This window comes from Triturus cristatus, chromosome 12 (assembly GCF_964204655.1).
Source record: "Triturus cristatus chromosome 12, aTriCri1.1, whole genome shotgun sequence".
NCBI lineage: Eukaryota > Metazoa > Chordata > Amphibia > Caudata > Salamandridae > Triturus > Triturus cristatus.
Genome location: NC_140595.1, coordinates 579,013,383 through 579,038,984, shown reverse-complemented (window position 1 = coordinate 579,038,984; position 25,602 = coordinate 579,013,383). Strand labels below are relative to the sequence as shown.

General features: G+C 46.8%; 1 protein-coding gene across 1 annotated transcript in view; it reads left to right on the top strand.

Moving 5' to 3' along the window:
- Window positions 1-8,006, top strand: part of TMEM231 (transmembrane protein 231) — a 226,546-nt gene extending 218,540 nt beyond the window's left edge. The window contains exon 7 of the mRNA XM_085637883.1: window positions 4,929-8,006. Coding sequence (XP_085494009.1) covers window positions 4,929-5,109 — 181 coding nt within the window. The 3' untranslated portion in view covers window positions 5,110-8,006. The remainder of the gene's footprint in view (window positions 1-4,928) is intronic.
- The last annotated feature ends 17,596 nt before the right edge of the window (window positions 8,007-25,602 follow it).

Here is a 25,602-nt window from a genome sequence, read left to right as displayed (position 1 = left end):
AAAACCAAATATTTACTGTGTTCTCCGCTGACCTCACATGTCCTGTGAAGCGAGTTCAAAGCTATTCCACCTTCATTGAAGCGACATCTCGAACTTCAGGTTACACTGTGCCCCAACGCCCTGATGACAATCCCGTGAATCACCGCAGGATTAGAAACGCGTCGGCCATTTCCATTTGTCCACCACATAGGGCAACTGTCAGTTCCCATTCTCCGAAGTAAGGGTGGAAAATTCACAATACACCCCTCGGAGTAGAGAAATTTTTCCCATGTGGCCCAAAGTTCCCTCACACAAAATGCCTAATGAGTGGTAAGATGGGGAACTTCTAACAATTGTGTTATGCTGGTGTAATTTCACGCACTTTGTATATTCAATATTGCTTTTATAAATATTATTGCACTGTTTTTGTTGTATATTCACATTGTTTATGTATTTAAACTACACATTTTGTATGTCATATGTATCGCATCTCAGGCGTGAAGTGAATGTCTATAACAAATATGCAAAAGCAGAAGAACTATCGGTCATTGTTTTTTTTCCGCCAAAAATAAATAGTGGTAAAACAGACAACCAGGTACCTCCCCTTTTTTAGGTCTCGGCTGCGAAGGCTGCGCTTGCGCAGTCTAGCTCCGAGATTTAATGACTTGGAGAAGAGGGGCTTGAACCCGCCCCTCTTCTCCCCTGTTCTCCATTGGCTGGCCTCTTGAATGCTGGCCAGTCATTGGAGAAGAGGTCAGTCATTCCGATTAGGCCCCGTCCTTTTCGGATCGGGGGGCGTGTTTTTTGCAAGAAGTCTCATTCTCTCCTCCAGCCAATGGCTGGAGGAGAGAAAAGACAAACACGCCCCCGAATCCAAAAATGCCGCTGCCTTTCTCCGAGGCATTTCTGCTCTGCCTCGGAGAAAGGCGGTGGTATCTTCCGATGCCCTCGGCTTGTTTACACTGGGCATGCGGCAGACATTTCAAGGAGTATTAAAGAGAGAGGTGAAAGTGACTATTTCGGCCCTGGAAGAATGTCTTCAAACTCCACATGAACTACACGGGATTAGATAAGTAAGATAAAGTCATCGTTGCGTTTACCCACAGTAATGATGGCGTCAGAGGCTGGGCGTCCGCGCAGGAGTCATTCTGTGTCTCAGAACTCGCAAAAGAGTTTCCTTTTCTGGTCCTGGGTGGCTGTACGCGCGCGCCTCGTGTTTTGGGAATCCTGCAGACTTCAACTATGCACACTGCGCGTGCTCAGTACCCATAGTTAAAGTGGCGACGGCCTATGTGTTATTCACAGCGCATGCTTGGGTAGGCGTGACCCGGAAGCCCCGCCCCTGAATATCAGCCCCGGAATCCTCGTGTGCGGTCTCTTTCGTCCTCAGCACCCTTAAACGTCAATACCACCGCCATCACGGAGTCCGTACAGCCCGCTGCCTAAGTGTGCGAATGAGGGAACGCGCGCGAGAGTCACTGAGTTGAACTTGACAGGGAGCGGAGCCTGTAACGAAAGTGCGAACTTCCTCTGCCAGGGTTAGCCGGCGCGAGGCGACCTAGAAGTGGTACGGCCACGCTTCTAAAGTCGAGCGTGGCCATCAGCCAATAGTAGCGAGTGTTTTCCAGCCGCCGTAGAGACGTTGGGGCACCTGTGTGGGTCTCTTTTTTTAGAAATTAAGATACCGCGTCAGGGACCCTCCGTTTCCTTGTTAGTACCCCAGCCTTCTGGAATAAAATGTTCAGTATGCCGTCTTTTAAACGGACATGTGGCGTCCATGTCGTTACGCCCCATAGGACTCAGCTAGACGAACCTTTGAGCAATTTTTGCCCCAATTTTCATGAAACCCTAGACTTAACTACACTAATATACTGTAAAGTAAACGCACAGAATACATAAACAACACAACACTTCGACGTATAGTGCGATCTGTCAGCCAATTGTCATCTCTGCCAGGGCAGAAATATAGCGAGTCTCGTTGAAGTTGCATTAAAGGCAGTGAAGGGGGGGTACTGCTGCAGAAATAAGATTTTTTTTTCCACCCTGAGTGTGAGGGCAAAAATGCAGAGCCCGATAGGGACTCGTCTCAACAATTGCTTTTTAGGTCTCAGCTGTGAAGGCTGCGCTTGCGCAGTCTAGCTCCGAGATTTAATGTTTTTCAGAAGAGGGGCTTGAACCCGCCCCTCTTCTCCCCTCTTCTCCATTGGCTGGCCTCTTAAATGCTGGTCAGCCTTTGGAGAAGAGCTTTGTCTCTCCAAACAAACCCGTCTTTTTCGGATTCGGGGGCGTGTTTTTTACTTACTTTCTTTCCTCTGGAATGTAAACATTCCAGCCAATGGCAAGAGGAGAGAAAGAAAAACACGCCCCCGAATCAGAAAATGCCGCTGTGTTTCTCCGAGGCATTTCTGCTGGACCTCGGAGAAAGGCGGCGGTGTTCATGGCTCTCGCCAGGTAAGGCGCTGGGACGTGAGACACTTTCACCCGTCTCAACAGCGACTACTGCTCGCAAAACAAACTTTCACACACAGGCAAGTCTCCAAAGCCATGCGTGAACATGCGTGCACGCGGCCCGTGGGTACATACAAACACATTCACTAACATATTTACACAGGCACGCAAGCCAGGTGCTGTGAAGTGGCTCGGCCAGATCGTTGTGCCAACAGCATTTGCAGTGCCAGTAGTTCTGCGATTTCCAGTTTGAAGTGTGGCCCGCAGGTCTGAGCATGCAAGGTGATGCTGGATAAAAACCGGAAGCACATGCTTTGGGTGATCAGCCGGCTGCATGTCATCAGTAGACCACACTTCCAGTGCTGGACTTTAATGTGCATTTATTTCATGCCTGCCCCACAATGCATCAAGCGAGCTTGTGTTGTCAGCAAGTCCAATGCTTTCCAAAAGCGCCTTGAGGGGAGGGGTGGAGGGTTTACAATGGAATAAAACAAAAATAAACTACTTTTGACTACTTTTGATTAGTGCGAATTTGGGACCTTTCACAGCTGAGGGAATGATGGGAAGACGTAACCAATAGTTCTAGAACAAAGGCCACACTGAGTGCAGTGGCTTGAAACTGCCCTCAACCTCCTGTAAGGCAGCCCCCTAGCCTGCAGCCCACGAGGAAAATGACAGAGTGGCATAATGGTCTGTCCGGCCGTGGTGCCAGGCCATGTGGTTTCTCTACTCATGGGGAAGCTTGGAATGGTAGCTTTATAAAATGGTGGGAGCATAGACACATCCTTATCCGAACACGCATAAATAAACAAACTAGGCATACAGAAATACATGCACGCACAGTCAAACATGCACAAATGGACACACAGAAACCCTACCCACTTGCAGTTGTCTTACACACACACACATATGTATACAGAAGCAGTTTGTGCACATAGACCTAACTCAGCTCTGATTGTAGAAGCTATTTACTCACCTCTTGCACTACTCTCGTTTTATGGAGAATGTCCTTGACATTTTCTTACTACTAAGTACATATCTGATGACAGCAGCTAACAGACCTATGTGTGGTTAACATTACAATATATCCAACCCCAGGTTCTGCTTGCACAGATGTATGTCTCAGAGACATTGAAAGACACTCTTTTGAATTGTAAGGATGCCACTCCTCTGAAATCAACAGGATAGATTGCATCCCTCCCTCTCACCAAGTGGACAGGCCTGGGCCAGATGAAGTGTCTTTGAACTAGCTGAACAAGGTCAGAACTGTCAGTGTCTCTCACAACAGAATTGTGCACAATGTTTCAGTTGTTTTCGCGTGGCCTTTATTACCTAGGAGGATCACTAAGTGTATTTTTCTAAAACTGTATACTTATGATTGATGTTTAATGTTCTTCCTAGAGAGAGATCGGAGTTTTGTCTAGTGGAAGTTTTGACTCCTGGAAAGGTAGCACATAGGGTTAATGTGCCTGCAGCAAAGAACATGTACCATGCAGATCACAAAGTGCACATAATGTAAATAGGTCAGTGGGCTACTGCGTGTGTGTGTGTGTGTGTGTAGGTGGCTCTATTTGTGTGTGGGTTGCTCTCTGTGGGTGGCTCTGTGTGTGTGTGGGTGGCTCTGTGTGTGGATGCAAATGCAATAGGTCTCGCATTTGAGAGTGATTAAGCTATTGACATTGTAAATAACAATGCCGTTTCTTTAACCTCTTGAGTGCCCCGCCCTTTCCACGCCCTGTGCCGGGCGTTTCATTAGCGGGCGGGGTTCATGACGAGATAGTCTCGTCATGGGCACAGCGCAACCGCGCTCCATGACGAGACTATCTCGTCATGGGCACTGAAGGGGTTAAATGTTTTAAAAACAAAAACGTAAACAAAAATGTCATGAGCAATCCCAATAGCTCTAACTTTAACAATGCCAAGACCGTTGCATTGTAAATGCTTGTTGTACATAGAATACTCGTCCATACCTGGTTTGCCAAGGACGACCCCCCCAACCCCCCATTGTATACACTGTACCAATATAGCACCAACCATACAAAGTTTGTAAATTCCTGCACCTCAATCACCAGGACGTGTGTAGTATGTCAGGAGGAAGTGACACGAGCACTGGCCTGGCGCTGCTGCCACGTGGCAAGTCACGTGGCCTGACTCTGGCGCCACATGGCAAGTCACGTGGTGAATGGACCTCATCCACGAGGCGTGACTCGTCTGCTGGTGCTGCTCAGATGCAGATGGTAAGAGACGTTTCCTGCCCGAGAGTTATTCCGTCCTCGCATGTTGCTCAGAAATAAATCTCTCATTTCCCTGCGCGGATGTTTTCTGTTTCTGACGTCCTTTTTCTGTGCGTTAAGAGCCTGTCTGCATCAACTGTACTTGCTTGAGGGGCACCCTGGTGCATTGCTTGCCACAGAAGCTAAGCCTGTTGATATTTCCTGTCTGTAACAAACTCTTTCGTTTCATGCAATACTCTAAGTTCAAAGTTCCTTAGCACAGCCCACGTACCAGCCCGGATTCTGGGAGATGATCAAGTTTGCCTGGATCCAGTACGTCAGCGTCCTTCTGATCTTCCTCTGGGTTTTCGAACGAGTCAAAATCTTTGTTTTCCAAAACCAGGTGCTGCGAACCGTGCCAGTCCCGCCAGGCCCGCCTGCATCTTCGTATAAACTGCACCAGAGCTGAGAGGCCGAGTTACCGAGGCAGATTCGTTCCCTGGAAGGCGGCCTTGCCCCTGGCATTTGCATGGGCCATTTTCACTTCCTCGACATCCTGTAAGCGCTTCCATTGTGGGGTTGACTTTATTCTTTAATCAGAAATTGCAAGTGGCGCCCAGCAAATGGCCGGCTGAATGGAAGACACTTCGTTGCAAGCATCGACTACCCTCCAACAGGCAGGAAAATCGTGCACGAGGGCAGCATACTTAATGAGCATTTTTTTTAACAGAAAATGTACCAAAAGTGGTTACTTTTGCAGATTGTACATTTTCCTCATGAAAGTACAGTTATGATGTACCCTCGCAATGCATCGTATATGCACAAACCAGGAAAAGTATGTTATGATCAGGACCATTTCAGACGAGGCTATAGCTGTCAGTTGGCCCAAGCCGTGAGGGTGACTAGAAGCCAGTCCTGGACTTTCAGCCAACAGCCCTAAGCAAGCTGGGACTTTTAGTTTCTCTTTTCCTATTGAATGTGTGGGCCTACAAATCCCATAGCGCTTAGTGTTGTCCGCTGTAAAACCAGCGCAAGCATAAGATCACCGTTATGACGTAGGCCATTCGACAGCTATGGAAAATTGTTTTTGTTTTATAATGGTACCGGGACACAGATCACTCAAATTATTAATTTACTTGCAGGCATCTTCAAGAGTGCGTGATCAATTAAGCAATTATATTTAACATTAAGAGCATTGTACCCCCATTTCACTGCTGTGTATTGAATGGGCAAAAATAAAAATAACAAATAATAAAACGGTGATCCAGTATTATTAAACCATGTTTTTATAATTGTGCTGGTAAATAATGCAAAATCAGCAGGAAAACTTAAAATGTCATAACTGCGTCCAAAAAAAGAGGGGCCAATGTACGAGGAAGTTGATTTCCACAAACAAAAATCCACACAGTGGGGTTTTCCTATAGCGTCACAATGCTCCGAAAAAAGGCAGTGGAGGCCTTGGACCACCTCCTTTTTAATAAGATAGTGAGATGAAAAAAAATTAAAACAAAAAAATGTTAAAAAATGTTTAAGGAAGTCAATTTTATTGTGTTAAGGGGAAAATAAATTTAAAAAAAATTCACAGTAATAACACCTCGAGGTTTCAGAAAGTAGATTTCTTTACTTAATAATGTGCATAGAGCACCTATGTCTCCTCTGCTGTAGTCATTCTGCAGAGACATTAACGGTGAGACATTAACGGACGGGACGCAACCTAATCATGTCCACTTGATACCAGTGTATGTGTCCACTCGTACAAGTCATTGCATTGTCATAAAATGTGGCTTCCATCTTTGCTTTTTGTATTCCAGCCCAGAGAGCCCCATCTGTAAAGTCAGAGCTCTCGATGGAACAGTTTGGATGGAAAAGATGTGTTGGAGTGTGTTCCCTCTTATCTTTACCATTACATCTGTTTACTATTACCTGTCCGTAGAAGAGTGCATGGCCCAGTTGCTTGAATCAAGATGTTTAATAGAAAACATCTGTTTGAACTACTGTTGAAAACAAGATAGCATCGCTTATTTTCAATGAAAGCCTTCTCCATTTAATCCAGTGTGTGAACTAGATTAATTTAGCTTCACCCCCAGTTCTTGGAGGACGTTTTCGTCGTTAGCTGTCTGATATTATATTTGTTTACTTGATACGGGCAAAGACGCAAGTCTTAGGGTCCTGATGTACTGAGAGAGGTCACAAGAAGTGGTTGCGGATTGTGCACTGCCTTTTTGCAAAATCTGCTGTTGCAGGAGATCACAGAATGACCTGCCAAATGAATATTAATTAGACAGGTTTTGCTAGCAACTTACTGCAAGAGGGGACAATCACAAGGAATGTGGCTTGTAAGTAGCAGAGCCATCATCCAAGTCTTTGCATTCCCAAAGGGGAAACTTTTTTCTTTAAAACAGTCTGTGTTTCTCAAAGCAACCAGTGCTGCAGTTAAAGAACATGCTTCCTGTTTGAGAATACTTCTGGAGGAGTAGGCAGTGGTCCTCTAGATACTGCCTCCTCGCTCCAAGGTTGCCCAGCAGGACTCCTTCCAGTCTAATCAATGGCTGTCGTAAATCATTGATAAATACCATTGCAGCTCTCAATTTTGAAGGGACATTCCCTTCATGCGCCCTCCTACTTTCGATTCAGACGTTTGCGAGTCAGAAAAGATTTTCTGACTCGCAGAATGGGTTGAGCACTAAGGAAAAAAGTAAACTGCGAACCCGGTGGTTTTGCGAATCGCAAGCTTTCCAGTTGCAACATGGCTTTGTACATCAGGCACCATATGCACTATCTGTCTTTCCTAGTCCATCAGGTATTAATGACTCCCTGCTCTAAGGCCTTCTAATTTCTTTTAGCAATATCTAGTGTGGGGACTGGTCTCTGTTAATGTAAAGCTGCCACACAGCAAGAATCTTTAATGCATAATATTGTGGGAAGCCTGCTCATATGGAGGGCACATTTGTTTTGTAGTGGGCTTCCTAAGGCCTGGTTGCGGGAACGTTCTACCTCATCAGAAAATACTGAGGAGTTCTTTATTGGCGATTGACAACATCATTAGTGGTTTCACTCGCATGTTAATGAATCTTCATATATCTCGGATGATGCTGCAAGTAAAACAGAAACATACATTAGACAGTATGTAAAGAGTTTCTAAATTTGCTCTAGATGTACTTGTATTTGTTTGCAAAAAGCCGCTGATTTCTAAGTTGTAAAATCACTATTTATTCCTATTGTCACGATTTTTACACACAAAAAGGATTTCGATGTTATAGATGAAATGTAACATTTCGATTTTGATGCTGATTTTTATGAATTATTTTGTAATGAGCCCTTTTCATATTTTTTGTATATTTTTTAAATAAAAAAATGTAAAGCCCATTCGAGATGTTTCTTTTGTAACTGATAGTGCTTACTATAAAATGTTGAAATTACAATTTCTTCCCTGTACCTCCTTTTTCCTTCCGTCACTTAGGGATGTCACTTCATAGTTTCCAGCTCCTCCTAAACCTTGAGCCTGCAAAGTTATCTCGTTTCAGTGTTCGGATTTTCCACCCATCAGTAGGTAGCACTTGTGTGCCTTAAAGACCAGAATTCTGACAAAATATGTAACTTTACCTTTGACCCTTATGTATCTCAAACTCCACCAGATGAAAAAAGCTCACTGTGACCATAATTACAAATTCACTCGTGTGGGATCCCAGATTATTTTCACACTAAAATTTTCCATTTCATTTAGTTTGAACCTGCCTGGAAAAATCCAAGCCCTTGCCGGCTCCTACTCTACGCATACTAGAGGAGTTAGATTTTGCACAGTGGCTCGAAGCCTTAAAATTTAGTGCTAACCGCTGCAATTACTTTAAGAGAAAGGCAGTTTGTCCTGGAGTGCGAGTTAAAATAGAATGTTTCCAGTTTTGTTGCTTCTTAATTTTTATTACTCGTGCAATCTTCCTGCTACAATATTTTAAGAAAACTAATCAAGAATACCTGCCCACTCCCTCTAAAATTCATTCATATAACCATACAACTGTTTGCTGGTTGGAAGTTGTTGCTTTTTCTATGTTTTGCAAAAAAAAATTGTTTAATAATTGATGGTTTAAGGAGTGACCACGAAAACGAGAGTTAATGGCTTGATGTACTTTTCCCATTCACAACCAAGGATGTGCAATTTGCACACTGACTGGTTTGCAAAAGGAAATGTTTTTTGTGATGCAACATATGTACTAGTAGGTCACAGATAGTGGTACCCTGGACTAGTGCCTGCTCCCCCACCCCACTTCTGAGGCTACCAACATGATTCACAAATGGAAAGTTGGCCCGAGGGGGCAACTTCCACTTTGCAAAGAAGTTACCACGCTAACTTGGTGGTCATTAACACCTGTATGGTGTGCGACAACAATCATGGCCTTAAAACATTGATACCATCCTCTCCAAATTAGAAATAGTTTGGGGATGCCCCTTTCCCACCCTCTATTTGCAATTTGGAAAAGATTGTAAAAGCCCTTTTATGAGTTAGAAAAAAACTTTGACTAGTAAAGGAGCTGTTGTACATTAAGAAAATCCCTTTTGCAGTTGCAAACTGTGATTTTGTGAATCACTGGATTTGCGATTGCAAAATGTCTTTGTCAATCAGGCCGTAAAGTAGGTGTCTGTTTCGATCATGTACAGACTACAGATTGAAAATTCATGTGAAATGAACACAGCTAAGTTATTAAACAGCAGTACAAGCAAAACTAGAAACTTCTCCAAAAACTGTTTGGAGAATAACAATCCTGTGACTTTCTACCACTCCATACACACATATTATTCATAGCATTCTAGATAAATGATTGCCTCTAATGTTTTTTTTAATCCTTTTTCCTGAGGGGCGTGCCTAGGGCCAAGAAGATGGCCCTCGATCCTGGAGCTCTGTCAGGCAAGAACTCCGATCATTCCACAAACACATTGAAATAATGTGATTGTGGCAAAAAACAACTAGTGGAATAGCAGAACAGTTCCTCAACCTGTTGATTTTATTCTCACTGCACAGTACCGAGCAGGTGAGCTCGTACGAACAACCTTGCTGCCATGCTCAAGCCTGCTTCAATCTCATGATGGTGGCCTGCACACACTCCGCCGCCGAGATGCAGTAAGGGAGTTTGTATTTGCTCTATGCGCCATTCAATGCTATCCGGAGTGTGCCTTACTATTCAACAACCTACTTGTGATCCTAAGGCTGCGGCACCCATTGGGGACCGGAATGCTATGCGCCTACTTGGCCCCACCCATGTTTTTTGGCCCCAGCCTAACGCCACTGCGCTCTGGCTTCTCATCAACCGCCATCTACAAATCTCTCTTTAGTTGCCTGCACTTGATTGGGAATGGAGTGGAACCCATAAAAACTTGGAAGAGGATGACCGGAGCGACAGCCAACTCCAGTCTTTGACCATGCTACTATCTCTGGCGTTGAAAACACCGTGTGGTTTGTGTGCTCCTAATTTATTTATTTATTTATTTATTTATTTAATTCATTTATAGAGTGCATGGTTACACCACCGGTGTGTCCCCGCGCTGAGAGCTAACTCTGAGAGAATAGATTGCAAAGTGCCAGGTCTGAAAAGGTGAGTGGCACTGACCACCAGGCTTTTCTTCTTTCCACTCTAGAAGTGGCGCCAACACACTCCAATTTTGTATGCACTTTGAAGGCTCCTAAAGGGTAACGGAGCGAATATTAGCACTTAACAAACAAAGCAACTAAGTACACAAATCAGAACTATACGGTGCAATTGCAGTAAGCATGTTGAGGGTACTGTGCCTCTGGTTACTCAAATTACAGACCATGTACAGAATCTGACTCAATCAAGTTACTGTCAATATAACCAAGCGAGCCATAATAATATGCTGCATGGCACCCTCTGCATACTGAAGATTTGCTTAATCCTCCCAAGATACATATCACTGCAAAGCTGACCAGGGTCTTCCCTCACAACATTTGGGATTTTGTTGCTTGAACCTTACACCTCATATCATTGCTTGCCCAATTCACTGTTTTACTGCCTTACCACTCTGTCAACAATTCACTACTAGAATTACTCATAGGGAATGGTGTAACAAGGGAGAACAGATCCAACAAAGATCCCCTGAAGGGCACCAACCACCTGATCTATAGTTAATCTTGCACAAATCACTGTGCACATGCAATCTTGCAATAAACATTTAGTTATTGTAATAACCAGATCTTGATACTCAGGGGGTCGACTCAGGTAACATCACTTGGATGCGACATTCCTCCTTCTAGTTACAGTCAATACTTCTGCATACCATCATACCAACATAATCTACTTCTCTCAGGAATAATGGTGGACTTAAAGAACAAAGACACTAAAGAAGTTAAAGAGCAAAAGGTCAGTAAAAAAAAGATCAAAACAGGAATCACTAATACGAGACTCCCATATAAAAAGGAAGTCGGATTTTCCAGCTAACATGGAGTTAGTTCTACAATGCCTGAATTCAGAGTAAAAGCAACCAAATCAGTTATAAGGACAGCAGAGGATTTTGCATTTACTACTGAACAAATCGGTTGTGACTTCCAAGAAGGCTGAATTGAAGCCCTGGTAAGAGAGATCAGTAAATTGGAGGACAGAAACCGAAGGGGGAATCTCAGGATCTTCGACCTGCCAAAGATCACAGAAAAAATTCTCAATCATGTGTGACCTTCCTAGAGTCATGGATCCCATGCATCCTAGACATCATCTTGGGCAAAGTTTTTGAAATCAAAAAAGCCCATAGAATCCCATCCCAAATTTTGGCCCTAACCAGATCTCCCAGACCAATGACCTTCAGACCTCTCCGGTAAATGCATTCTAAAGCTATTTTGAACCAAATGAAAAAAGATAAAACCATTAAATGAAATGGCATGGAAATTGGTATATCCCAAGACTATGCTAAAGCTGCCATCAACCGCTGGAAGGAATTCGTAGCCTTAAGGCCAACCTTAAATCGCTGAACATCGCTTCTAACTTTGCAGGGCTGTCGAAATAATTGAGAATAACTCCCGAAGGAAAACGTATGATCTTTCAGCAACCAGCGGACTTGGACAGTTTTATTAAGAACCTGCAACAATCTCGGATGGACCACTAGCTCTCCAGTTTGTATTGTTCACCTCCGTGTATTTTGACTCTGCAACATCTAGAACTTATATGAGGCTCACCAAGTCTCATACCCATTCAGTGAATGCCGGTAACCCTTTGTTTACTCTTTTCAGCACTGCTGTTCAATGTGATTTCTACAATCTCTTCCTAGAATCATGCCCCCACACACCACATAGAGTAATCATACTAGCTTCAGTTACCCTCTTATGTTTATAGTTCTAATATCTAAATATCAAGTGCACTGCATAGGTATGCATAAGATCTCATACCTCTGCCCACATGCAGAACTGCATTATCCCTAGGACTCAATTCCACCTCAGATTCCCACACAGGCTCAGAACACTCAATATCAGATATCTGTCAAGACTACCCTATGAAACAGGCTGGAAGGAACCAACGATTGTGCCTTGTACTCAGCTAATTCCTATCATTAATGCAGTGGAGTACTAATGACTTGCCTACCTTTGACTCAGACCTACTCATAGCTCATTGTTAACCTTTCAGAGGGTATATACACTCTTCAATATGTACAAAGTAGTTCACACTGTTCTACATGAGGGTAGAGCAAATTTATGCTAATAGGTTGGAGATACAGCATGAGTACCTTTTAGCTCTATCACTCTAGCATATAGTTAGTACAGACAAAGAGTGGCACCTGTTCTCAAACAGTATATTCAGACGAACACAGAAAATCTGTATTGTACCGTTACTGTCCATTAGTATGCTAACCCACGCCACTACTCCTGAACAATATTTTGCTTCAGCACCATATGTCTTATCACAATACTAAAGGCCTCGAGCACCCAATCAAAAGAATACATATTTTAGATTATTGCTACAAACTTAAAGGGAACATCATCTTCTTGCAAGAAACTAAAATTTATATGAAAGAGGCACAATACACACACAGAAATCCTGGGTGTATGACTGTGCATACTCCCCTGCTAAGAAGAACAACAAGCATTGGCATAGCCAATAGGTCTCGCCCTTGGGACCTTATAAGTGTTTAGCCATGCAACAGTTGCATAACTAAATACTTATAAGGTCCCAAAAGCGAGACCTATTGGCTATGCCATGCGGCCGCGAACGTGAAAGTAATCGCGGTCAAGCGCGGCGCGCGCTCCCGCGCACATGCACTGTAGCTCTAGGCTGGCCTGGTAGCACTTTTTGGAGCCCTTTCAAAAAGTCTCGCCAGACCAGCGCATGCGCTGGGTCAGGCGAGACCTAAAAATGGAGAACTAGCGCTAAGCTCCAAAAATGCCAACATTACAATCACAAACATCACTGATGGTGAAGATGGTAGATGGCTTATCTCAAAATGTAAAGAAAACTGTCTCATTTTCGACCTAGTTAACACTATGCAGTGACAGGGGATGATCCTCAGTTTTAGTTAGAGCTAAACAAGACACTTCCAGACCTACCCACCCAAAAAAGGCATTCTGTTGGGTGGTGACATTAATCTCCCACTAGACGTTGACCTGGATAGAATTTTGTCTTGTGGTTACAGAGCCCGTAAACAGATGATGAAACTGCTGAAGACGCACAAACCCAATGGCACTTTCATAATCAAACTGGCAGCGAGTTTAATTTTTATTCCCATTCCTACCCCCATACCATGCTAACCATAAAAGACTACCTTCTGACCAACAATTTGCTGGCTGCCAAGGTTATGCTAAATTTTGAAGGCATACCAATGCATCCCCAAACAGAACAGTTACTGAGAGAATCTACTTTACGTGTCAGTTTTGTTTTTTCCAGTTCCCCTATTCCAGTCATTAAAGAAGTCCGAGAATTAAAGAAATCAGACAATTCTCTATGTGATGGTATACTAATTGTATATCCGGGATCATTTCAGTCCGAAATGGTCATCTGCAGACAGTAATTTAACACATTTATTATCAATATGACCCTTTTGGTCTCATCAGCAAGTTTTTTATAGTCTCTTGTACTTAGAATTTTCAAACTGATTGTCCCAATTTAGATTGGTAAACAAGGTATCTATAAACACCATTAAAGGCTTAATTCAACTTTTGAATATAGGAAGTTACCTTATCATTGAGTGATTCTCACATCATAAAGAATTGCTTCCATTTTCGCAGTATCGTGGTACAACTAAACTAAATAATTATTGTACACACTGTGCTCTCCAAATGACATTTGTATTCTCAGACATCATGTTGTGTTAATTGATCTGGACTGTAATCACAAAAGCCAACACCTGTAAGGTACTATCTTTGCTATCACGTATGTTTTCCCTTTGTCCTACTGTACCCATCCTTTGTGTCTCTGTTTGAGGGACCCTTAATGTAAGGGATGCCGAAACTACACACCTATCGCTTACCCAAGGGCACCCTTAGTAAAGCATGGAACATGAAACAATCTACCATTTTAAAAGTCTAAATGGGGTAGCCTCCATTGGAAATTACAGACTACGGCTGACTGCATCCTGTTTTTGTAGTTTGGGATTCTGTTGCTGCATCCAGGTGAGATATCGAGAGATCTCTGTATAAATGAAGTCCATTGACCTTTGTTAACAAGCACTCCTTTTAAATGCAATGCAGACTCTGTTATTATTACGGTTGCAAACAAAATAATGAAGACGTGGATGGAAAAAGTCACTCCTATTGTCTCAAGTAGTCCCGTTATGCTTATCCTCAGATGATTATATATATATTTTTCCATAAAAACTTGTAGGATGGATGCTTCCCTGAGACAGTTGCCAGCATGTTGGAGAGCTACATGATCACAGACCAGCATAGACCTTGCCGAGGTGCTTCTTCGACATTTGGAGCAAAGAGTTGTCTTTCTTTTTGCTGCTAGGACTAGGCACCCAAGAGCCTTGACTTCTGCTTACCTGCCTTGGTGTTGGTGCAGTTATTCCTGCACGGAAGGCACACCCTGGAAAAAGAAACCTCCTATGAACACCCAGAAGCTCTTTCTACCCCTTACCAGATGGCACATAACGTTCGGCCAAGCACCTTGAAATGCTGATGAACTTTCTGGTGGAATGATACTGTCTAGCAAACGATCTCTGCACCATAAAATTCATTGTTTAACCTTTGTCGTCATCTCTCATTTTACTTGGTGCGCACTATCTGCCCTGACCTGGCTGTGCCAAGGCCCAGAATTACCTTTCTTTCTTGCTGTATGAGCATGGATGTCGAAGAAGTTTCTGTGATGTCTTTTGTGTACTCCTTTGTCCTTGCGGATTCATTTTAATCCGTAGGTCAGAGCCCAGCCTGACTGACTTCGTTCACAAGACCTGTACATTCTTGACTTTAGCTGTTGACCTGGTGTCTCTTGCATTTTGGGGTCACACGATATCTCCTTTCTAACGTCCAGGAAACCCTAATTCTAAAGTGATCATTAGTTCAAAGCTTCCAGGGCAGAAGAAATGTTAAAACTGAAATGCGTACGTTAGAAAAAGAGATGTAACGGTCTTAAGTCTTTGTCAAGATTTTCCCTTGTATTAATTGCCTTGTATTGTTTTTACAAGCCCAGTAAGAGCTTTAAGGTTTGACAGGTATTTCAGTATTTATAGTCTACTCTAAAAGATAAATTACGCCAATGTTTTCTCTGACAGAGCAACACTGTCCTTGCATTATAAGCCATTGTTTATGATCAGCTTAGTATTCCTGAACAGAACATTAAACATCATAAAATCTATTGTGAGATCCCATCTGATAGACTTTTATTTCATTGTTTCCTATGATAGAGTATTACGACCCTTATATTTTATTAACATTGGATTACAAACAGCACAGTGAATGTGATCATTGGAACAAGCCCTAATATTACCTTTTTTATTTTTATAATTTGTTTATTGATCTTAAGGCACAAATCTCAAGCATAGAGTACAGACACGTGTCAAACAAATGTGACTGCACAAGAGAGTTACTCCCTCCGATTGTTCATGGGCGCTATCCTTGTCACACCAGCCCCATGGAGATCGAGCGTTCCTCCCTACTTCCCTCCCCCCGTAGTCCAAGTGCAATCTCAGTTTCTTGCATTCCCTCTCAGCACTTCTAGTCCATGGTAGGCCCTCCACTTCCCCCAGACCTTTTAAAATTTCCTGGGGCACCCCCTTCTTTCGAAAACTACCCTTTCTGCTTCCATATACATATTCCTACTCTCCCTCCATTGTACTACGGTCGGTGCTTCCCCCCCGCCAGCTTAGCCAGTTCCCGTTTGATCACTATGAACCCCAACATGCAGAATCACAGTGGGCGGCACAGAATATCAACTTCATTTGGGATTCCCAAGAGTGGTAATTGGAGCGCTCCTGGTATCTTCAGACTCCTGGCTTTATCCAGCTCCTGTTTGACATCCTTCCAGAACCAATAAATATTGGAGCATCCCCTTACTCCAGTATTGAAACTTTCATAGATTCACATGCTTGAATCATTCCCCGTCATCGAGATGGGAGTCCTTGGTATATAAAAATAGCAATGCAAAGCTATTACAAACTAGAAACCAGGCCTCGGCCTATACCAGTTTTGTAACATATCCACCTCTTTTTGTAAAAGAGACCAAATAAAATCAACAACCAATCAGATCAGCCTCACCCTCCAGAACCCTCCTGAGAGAACCTCAGACCTTCAGATTTTCTACCGCACATTGTGCTAGGGAGTCTCCACTGAGCTCTGCTCATTTATTCTTTATTCTACTACTTTTGTGAGAATTTTTCAACTTTATATTTTCCTAGACTACTCTACAAACTTGGTCTGTTCTCAATTCATCATGGCAGACAAGGAGGAAAAGTGCCTTTTTAGAGCTTGTGCCACCTGCTCTAAAAAGAGGCGTTATGTGGATGGCCCTCATAAGGATTGTATATACTGCTTGTATCCTGACCACAAAGCCAAGGATTGCAAGTTATGTCGTACCTTTTCAACTAAAACCTTGAGGGATCATGAGGGACGTCTCCTTACCTGGCTCCAGAAGTTAAAATCCAGGAGAAAACCGGTCTCTGGTGACAACAGTGATGAGGCCTCATCTGGTTTGTCTTCTAGAAGATCTGTAAAAAGGGGAAGATCTGACCACACTTCTTCAGAGGAGCGCCCTCAAAAAGCCTCTAAAAAGACCTCCTATGGGTCTGACAGGCTCAGCCCAACTAAATGTCCTCACCAAGGTGAAAAGGAGAGGAAAGGACTTAAAACAGGAGAAAGTGGAGTGAGGAAGTCTAGCTCTGTTCCTCCTCCTTCCCCTCCTGAAGGAAGAAAAATGTTCAAGAAACCCTTCTCTGTTCCTCTTGAGGAAAAACGGGCAAAGAAATTACCACCGTCAACGAAGCAGTCGACGACACAGTCTACGATGAAACTGTCATCGACATCGTCGATGTGGAGTGACAAGGGCCAGTCCCCTCAGCTTACAACAGTTCCGATGACAAGATCGTCGCCAAGAGCGTCTCTGGGATCGACAACCACGGTTCCACCTCCATCGACGACGGAGGCTATGACAGCAGTGACGACGAAGCTATCGGTATTGACGAATATGACGGCGGCGACGACAGGAACTACGACAGCTATGGCGTCAATGGTATGGACGAAGGCACCGTCAATGGCAATATCAACAACGTAGACTGGAGTGACAATTTCCGGACCAAAAGTCAGGAAGCATCGGGTAACTCCTGAGCTCACGTCTCCTAGCAAGGTGACCCCCCTACTACCTTCTCACCTTCTAGAAGAAGAAGATTCAGATGACGAAGGACCTTTCGGTTATGCCCATAGCCCTTCAGAGCTGCACGTTAAGTGCCAGGAGGACGATTCGGAAGAAGGATATGAATGGGAGCAGGACTATGATACTCTCAAGGACTACCTTAGGGAATATCAAGAGGAGGTAGTCTGTATGCTGTCCTCTTTGATTTAGGACTTGCGGTATATGCTGTTGGACTACAAGAGAAGGTTTCCAACTCCAGCTTCGATTCCGGAACAGGGGTCAGTTCCTACAAGGCCACCCTCAGTGCCGTCCACCCCTCGGGTGCCACCACCACCGCTGCAAATAGTAGAAGATCCACCACCAACTCCACCTGTTATCCAACACCAAGATACCTCTGATGATGATTAGGGGGAAACAGATCTTCCAGACCTGCATAGGGAGTGGGACGATTATATTATCCCCACCCCTTCTTCCCCTTCACCAGTTCCTGTGGATTCTCCGCCGGGGGGGGACATAGGTGGCTTCCACAATCTGCTGGAAAGGGCAGCCAAGAGGTTTGATCTGCCTATGCGTTCGTCAGAATGTTTATTATATGACTTTAAGGAGCCCTTTAAGAAGACGGTGCGGACCATTTCCATTGTCAATCATGTATGGGAGGAGGGTCTTAAAGTCATGAAGACCCCGGCCACGGTGGTCTCGGTACTTCCACGACTAGAGAAAAAATATAAAGCCCCAGAGGATAGCCCGGCTTGCCTGGTGTGTCATCCGAAACCGGACTCAGTTATATCGCAGGCAGTGCAACAGAAGTCAAAGAATCCGGCAGCTCCTCTCGCTACGCCTCCGGACAAAGAAGGCAGACGTCTGGACAATGCAGGCCAGAGATGTTTTTTCTATGTCAGATTTACTTGTCAAAGCGGCTAACACTTTAGCTATTCTGGGATACTACAACCGGCAGATGTAGGGTGATTTATCTCCTTACCTCGACCAACCCCCTGAGGACAGTAAAACCGAAGCCAAAAAGATCCTCCAAGAAGGGGAGAGGGCCTCTTCGGAGGTCATTGATTGTGTAATGGACATTGCTACAACAGCTTTTTGATCCCTGGCTGGAGCAGCGGTCCTACGTCGCCAGGGTTGGCTTCAAGCAACCTCGATCAGACCGGAGGTCCAAAACAAAATACAGGATCTTCCATTCGATGGAGAAGCTCTCTTCGGAAAGCATGTGGATGACGCTTTCCAAGACATAACAAGCATTGGCATAGCCAATAGGTCACGCCTTTGTGACCTTATAAGTGTTTGGTTATCCAGCACAATATCGTTGGTTCAACAACATCAACTGTTGCATGGCTAAACACTTATAAGGTCCCAAAGGCGAGACCTATTGGCTATGCCAATGCTTGTCTGAATTGGTGTTGAATTTCTTTTGAATTGTGTCAACTACTTATTGTCTATGTTGGTACTCTGAAATTTTTAACACCTGCTCTTCTAGTAAAGCTTGACTGCTCTGTGTCACACTAACCGGACTGATCTATAGATTTTTTAGTGTGAATCCAAAGGACCTATTTGAGGTGGCGTGAAGGTATTGCATAGTGAAGCCTACCCAGTTTCACTGCATAATACCCCACTTTCCTACACTGCTGTACGTGGTGTGTGTAGGAGAAGCTTGAACTGTGTCTCCCCATGTTGTACTTACTGTGTATTAAGGAAGCTTGTCCATGAAGGATGCTTGCACTGTTGCTGCCTTGGCTGCACCTGGCGTGCGTGTGTGATTGTGTGTGATAGAACTTTGAACCACCATGTATCTGAGTGAAGCTTGCACTGCATCACCTCATGCTGTACTTGCTGTTTGTGAGGGAAGCTTGTGCATTAAAGACGCTTGAACGTTTGCTATATGTGCTGTACTTGGTGTGTGTGTGTGTGATGGAAGCTTGCACTGCGTCTCCTCATGTTGTTCCTGGTGTGTACGAGGGAATCTTGTGCTTGAAGGATGCTTGCACTGTTGGTGCCTGTGCTGTATCTGGGGTGTGTGTGTATGTGTGTGATTGTGTGTAATCGAAGCTTGCACCGAGTCTCCTCATGTACCAGCTGTGTGCGAGAGAAGCTTATGCATGGAGGATGCTTGTACTGTTGCTGCCTGTGCTGTACCTAGTGTGTGTGTGGGAGCTTGAACTGTGTTTCCCCATGTTGTACTTGCTGTGTATTAGCATGAAGGAAGCTGGATGTGTGTGCGTGCATGTGTGTGTCTGTCCTGCCTTGCTGCCGGTCGCATGAACCTTCTGTGTGTATGAGTGAAAGTGAAACGTGTACTTCCGGTGCTCAGGCCTTCTCCACTGTACTGCAGCCGACAGCTTTGTATTTGTTCTGTATGAAGGGAAGTTTATGCAGTGACATTTGAAAGCTTTGGGGCGAATCTTGGGACTCACGGCTAACTCATACATGTCAATAGAGAATAGACCCGATTCAGGTGGGAGACTCCGGAATTTTAAACGGCTTTGTTTTAGGAACAGACACAATCTCATCTGCTGGGTTCATAGAAGGCCGGCGTTTGTCTGTTGTTGGGCCATGTTAGTAACACCTACCTGCATATGCGCACTCTCTGGGTGTTGTCGGTAGTCCAGAGTGCCCTTCTCTATGAAGCCTCAGGTGTGCCTACGGTTTGCAGTTGTAGGTGTTACAGTTGGCGCTCTAGCCTTTGGCCAGAGCGCAATGTGAAAAGCGTAGTTTGCGCTCACGTCGGCGGACGTGAGCGCGTGGGTATAAAATAAAGGGGCGGGCGAACAAGAGGCAGTTCGCGCCCGACTATCAATCTGGGTCCGTGAATTTATTGCGTGCTGCTAGCGCTAGGCCCCACGCACGTGGCACGCCCCCAACATGCCCCAGCCCATGCTGCACAGCAGAGCTCTAGAGTATCACACTGGCGACGAGGGTGGGATCCCACCCCACACCCTTCCTGCACTTATCTCCGAGGCTACAGGCAGCCCAGCAGCTCCTCAAAAGACCAGCTGCTGTCACCGGAGACGCTCACATGACCTGCCTGGAGGTCGCCAGGCCATACCACCAGCCGACGGAGCAGCAGAAGGCCTGCAGGCCTGAGAGGTGCATCGCCCAGCAAGGCGGCGCGCGCCAGCATAAAAGTGGACAAGTTTGTCGAGGAGGTCAGTGGCCATTGTCCTGGTACACCGAACACGTGGTTCCTGCGCCGCGATGAGTGACGCGGAACAACAGGACCAAGCCAGAGCGCTGCCCCATCACCACCCGACAGGGGTCCTGCCCCCATTCAGCGAAGCCGCTGACCCCACAACGGCTGCCCCGCGATGGCAGACCTGGCTGGGCAGACTGGAGAACTATTTCATTGGTTCGAGGGAGACGGACGGGGCGGTGAAGAGGTCCCTCCTACTCCACTACGCAGGGGAAAAAGTATACCTCCTTTTCAAACACCTGCCTAACACGGGGAACCAGGATGACTACGCGGCGGCGGTGGCAGCTCTAAATGCGCACTTCGACCCGCAGGTCAATCCGGACTATGAACATTTTAAACTCCGCCAAGCGAGGCAGCGCGAAGGGGAATTAGTGGATGCCTTCCATGCACGGTTAAGAGCCCTCGCGGACACGCACCTCGTAGGTGACAGGGCCAAAGAGGAAATTAGGGCGCAATTGATACTAGGGATCCGGAGCAAGACGCTTCGGGGACTGATACTTCGCAGACCCAACATCCCGATGAACGACATCCTAGTCCTGGCCAGGACGCATGATCTGTCAGCGGCGCAAGCAGAGGAAATGGACTAGGCCCTAGTGAAAGGGATAGACAAACAGGTGGAAGTGAAAACAGAAAAGGCGGATGCGGTGCGAGCGCGGGAAAGACCACAGAGGCCCCGAGACCGGCGACCCCCAGCCCATCCTGTGTGGATACTGCGGGTACGAAGACCACCCGCTCAAGACCTGCCCAGCCAGTGGGAAAGTGTGCACAAACTGTGGAATCGAAAACCATTTTGCGTCGGTCTGCCGGAGGAAGACACAAAAAGGCAGGAACAAGTGGGACAAGCCGCAGAGGAAGCTAGTAAGACAGCTCTCGCACACGTCGCTGTCATCCCAACCGCCGCCCAGCTACGAGAAAGCCAGAGGCCACAAGGACGCGAGCACTGAGTCGGAGGATGGAGACGAAACGTATTTCATATCATTCACAAAAGCCCTGAAAAGTACCAGGCGACCGCAGCCGCGATGCGACCTACTAATAGCAGGAACAGAAGTCAACGCTGTGATAGACACGGTTGCGTCCGTGACAGTAATGGGCGTACAGCAGTACAACCGTCTCAGGTCGAGACCGGAGCTCCGACAGTCCAAGGCCAAGATCTACGCCTATGGGAGCAACACGCCATTACCGCTGAACGGGAAGATGACGGTAGCGGTGAGTGCAGAAAACTCAGAAATAGTCATTGACATTCACGTCATTGACCAGGAGGTGGACACCTTACTCAGCGGACACGCAGCCGCAGACCTCGGACTGATCGCATTCCTCAGGAAGATCCAGGACAAACAAGCCGAAGACCTGCTGGATACATTTAAAGGCCTCTTCTCTGGGCTAGGGAAGATTAAGAGGCCACTGATACACCTTCACATCGACCCCGCGGTGGCACCGACAGCACTCCGGCACAGGCGGATACCGTTCCACCTACGCCCGCTGGTGGAGGAAGAACTCCAAAGGTTGGAAGAGCAAGGAGTGATCGAGAAGGTGACCGGACCCACACCGTGGGTATCACCCATGGTGATCGCGGAGAAACCGCGTCAGCCGGGAAAATCCGTTTGTGCATAGACATGCGGCTTCCGTACAAAGCTATCAAGCACGAGAGACACATCACACCAACTATGGATGACATTGTGTCTGATATAAACGGAGCTCGGTGGTTCTCCAAACTAGACTTGAACGCGGGATACCACCAGCTCACTTTGGCAAAGGAAAGCCGATACATTACTACATTCAGCACGCACCTAGGGCTAAGGCGGTACAAACGCCTGAATTTCGGGATCTCCTCGGCAGCAGAGATCTTCCAAAATACCATAAAGGATATCCTGCTCGGGCTCCCTGGTGTTTTAAACGTGAGTGACGACATCCTCATCTACTCCAAGACGGTGGAAGAACACTACCGGCACGTCCGAGCCACACTGTCACGGCTACAAGAACATGGTGTCACCCTGCACCGAGAGAAGTGCCAACTATTTCGACAAACCATCGAATTTTTCGGCTACGTCTTCACCAAAGAAGGCATCCAAGTGGATCCCTGGAAGTCCCATGCCATCAAAGCGGCCGCAGCTCCGGCGTCAGTGGCGGAGATCCGCAGCTTCCTGGGGATGGCCACTTACTGTGGGCGGTTCATCCCGAATTTGGCCACTCTAGCCGAACCTCTCAGACACCTCACCAAAACCGATGTAATGTGGCGATGGACAGATGCAGAAGAGGAAGCGTTTGAGGCAATCAAGAAAGCCCTCTTGGATCAGACCACACTGGTCTACTTTGACCCGAGCAAGAAGACTGAAGTCCTAGTAGACGCCAGTCCGGTAGGACTAGGGGCGGTCCTAAAGCAAGAGCAGGAACCGGGGCAGTGGGCAGCCCTGGCCTACGCCAGCAAGGCCCTCACGGACACGGAGAAGCGCTATTCCCAAATCTAGCGCGAGGCCCTAGCGATTTGTTGGAGCTTTCATCTGTACGTGTGCGGACACCCATTCACGGTGGTGACAGACCACCAGCCGCTAGTGCCACTATTCCGAGGAACGGCGCCACATCCACCCCCACGAATAGAACGATGGGCCATCAGCCTTCAACAGTACCACCTCACTGTGGTATACAAGCCAGCAGACTTTCTATCCCGACACCCCGAGACCCATAGCAACCCGATACCGATGGATGGGGAAGAGGAGGCTGAAGGTCATCTAGACATGGTAGCTGCCCTGGCGTGCCCCCGGGTCTTAACGCTAGAAGAAATCGTGGAGGCGGCCGAAAAAGACTCGGTGTTAATCAAGGTCAAGGACACCATACTCGCGGGAACCTGGCAGCATTTTCTCCAGGCAGCGAACTCATGGTCTCATGAAGGGAGAGACGACCTCCAACACATGTGGAGAGTACGCCACGAGCTAAGCGTGACTAGAGGGGGGCTTGTCATCCGAGGATCCAGAATCGTCATCCCGGCTGCCCTCAGGACCAGAGCCACGCAACTGGCGCACAAAGGACACCAGGGAACCGAGAGAATGAAGGCTCGGATGAGGGAGAAAGTATGGTTCTCGAGCATGGACACCTACGTAGACGACACGGTTCGCAGATGCCAGTTGACCAGCGGAGCTCAACCGCCAGCTCCCATCATCACCGAGGAGCATGGGAGAGGCCCGTGGGAGAAAATCAGTGTGGACTTCGGGAGCTTACCTGACGGACGAGTCACGCTAGTGATCATTGACAGTTACTCGAAGTACCCACTAGCCGAGGCGTTGCCGTCCACAGCCTTCGTGCACGTGGCCCCGCCCTGGAGAAAGTATTCGGGATGTTTGGGTGCCCCAAGGAGCTACGGAGCGACAACGGGCCCCCATTCCAAGGGCACGAGTTCGGAGAGCTCCTGAAGTCACATGGCATCCGCCATCGGCGCATCACCCCGCAGTGGCCACAGGCCAATGGGGAGGTAGAGAGGCTTATGCGCACCATCAACAAAATACTGCGCATCGCCGTATCTGAACAGTCAGACCCATAACAAGAACTGCAGCGGTTTCTGGGGGAATACCGCAGCACCCCCCACTGCTCCACTCGTCAAGCACCTTGGGCCCTGATGTTCAAAGGAGCTCGCCGAGACGGGCTACCAGTCGCCCCAGGCTGGACAGCCCCGCCGTTCGACGCGGAGAGTGCGTTCTGGAGGCGCCAGGAGCGCAACGACAAAGTCAGCAAAGCGCGGAGGGCGGTGCCCAGGGAGATTCACGCCGGGGATGTGGTGGTTCTACGAGAGCGGCAACCCGGAGGAAAGTTCAAGACTCGGTATGAACAGGGCTACTGGAGAGTAGTCAACCGGCAAGGGACCATGGTGACAGCACGCCGGGGAGGCGAGCTGGTCACCCGAAATATATCATGGTTCAAAGTGGTGAAGAGGCCCGCGGTCGACCATGAAGCGACAGTTGTTGGTGCAGAGCCTGATCCAGGGGTCCTCCCAGCGGGTGTGCCGAGCCCCATCTCGCAGGGCAACCCAGGGGCTGGTCCAGGCGATGCCGAACGCCCAGACAGCGGCCCAGAGCAGGAAGCCGCACCAACGACCCAAGCCCCGACTCCTCGGGGAACCGCGAGGTATGGGCTAAGAGAAAACCCCAGGCCCAGCAGCCGATTGCGAGACTTTGCATGTCAAGTAAGTGGCGCCGCGAATTAAAGTTTGAACTGTTGTCAAGGACTAACTTGGAGAGGGATGTTACAGTTAGAGCGCAATGTGAAAAGCGTAGTTTGCGCTCACGTCGGCGGACGTGAGCGCGTGGATATAAAATAAAGGGGCGGGCAAACAGGAGGCAGTTCGCGCCCGACTATCAATCTGGGTCCGTGTATTTATTGCGCGCTGCTAGCGCTAGTCCCCACGCACGTGGCGCGCCCCCAACATACCCCAGCCCATGCTGCACAGTAGAGCTCTAGAGTTTCACAGTAGGCATGCCTCTATGCCTGCAATGAAAAAGAGGCCCTGTCAGGCGCTGGCAGTGCAGGAGTGCCCCAGTGCCTGCCTGTGTTTTATGAGTAAGCAGTTGATGTGTGTGAGGTTGGCATGGCATCGTGCTATGCATGCCGGGAAACGAAGTCACTGGCCTGTGCGTGATCCAAATTCAGCACTATTGTATAAGGCCCGATTATGGGCATTGGTTGGGTGTAAGCCCCGGCAGACGGGCGTCTCCCTGGACAGTGTCTGATGCAGTCTTATTGTGGCCCAGCACGTTCGCCACTGAACATCACAAAATCAAAGAACTTTCAAAATGCAGAGCATTGCCAGCAGGGGGCGCCCTAAAATCATGACAATATAAAACGATTCAAACATAAGAGCAATATAGAAGCGTTTGAAGAGCACATTTAAGTAAAAAAGCTGGAATGTGTTTACGTCCAAGATTTCAAGATGCGTGGTGTTAGGCTTTCAGTATCTTTTCCAGTCCTGCTGATATATTTTCATTTATGACTAAGCAGTGTTGAGCGCGAA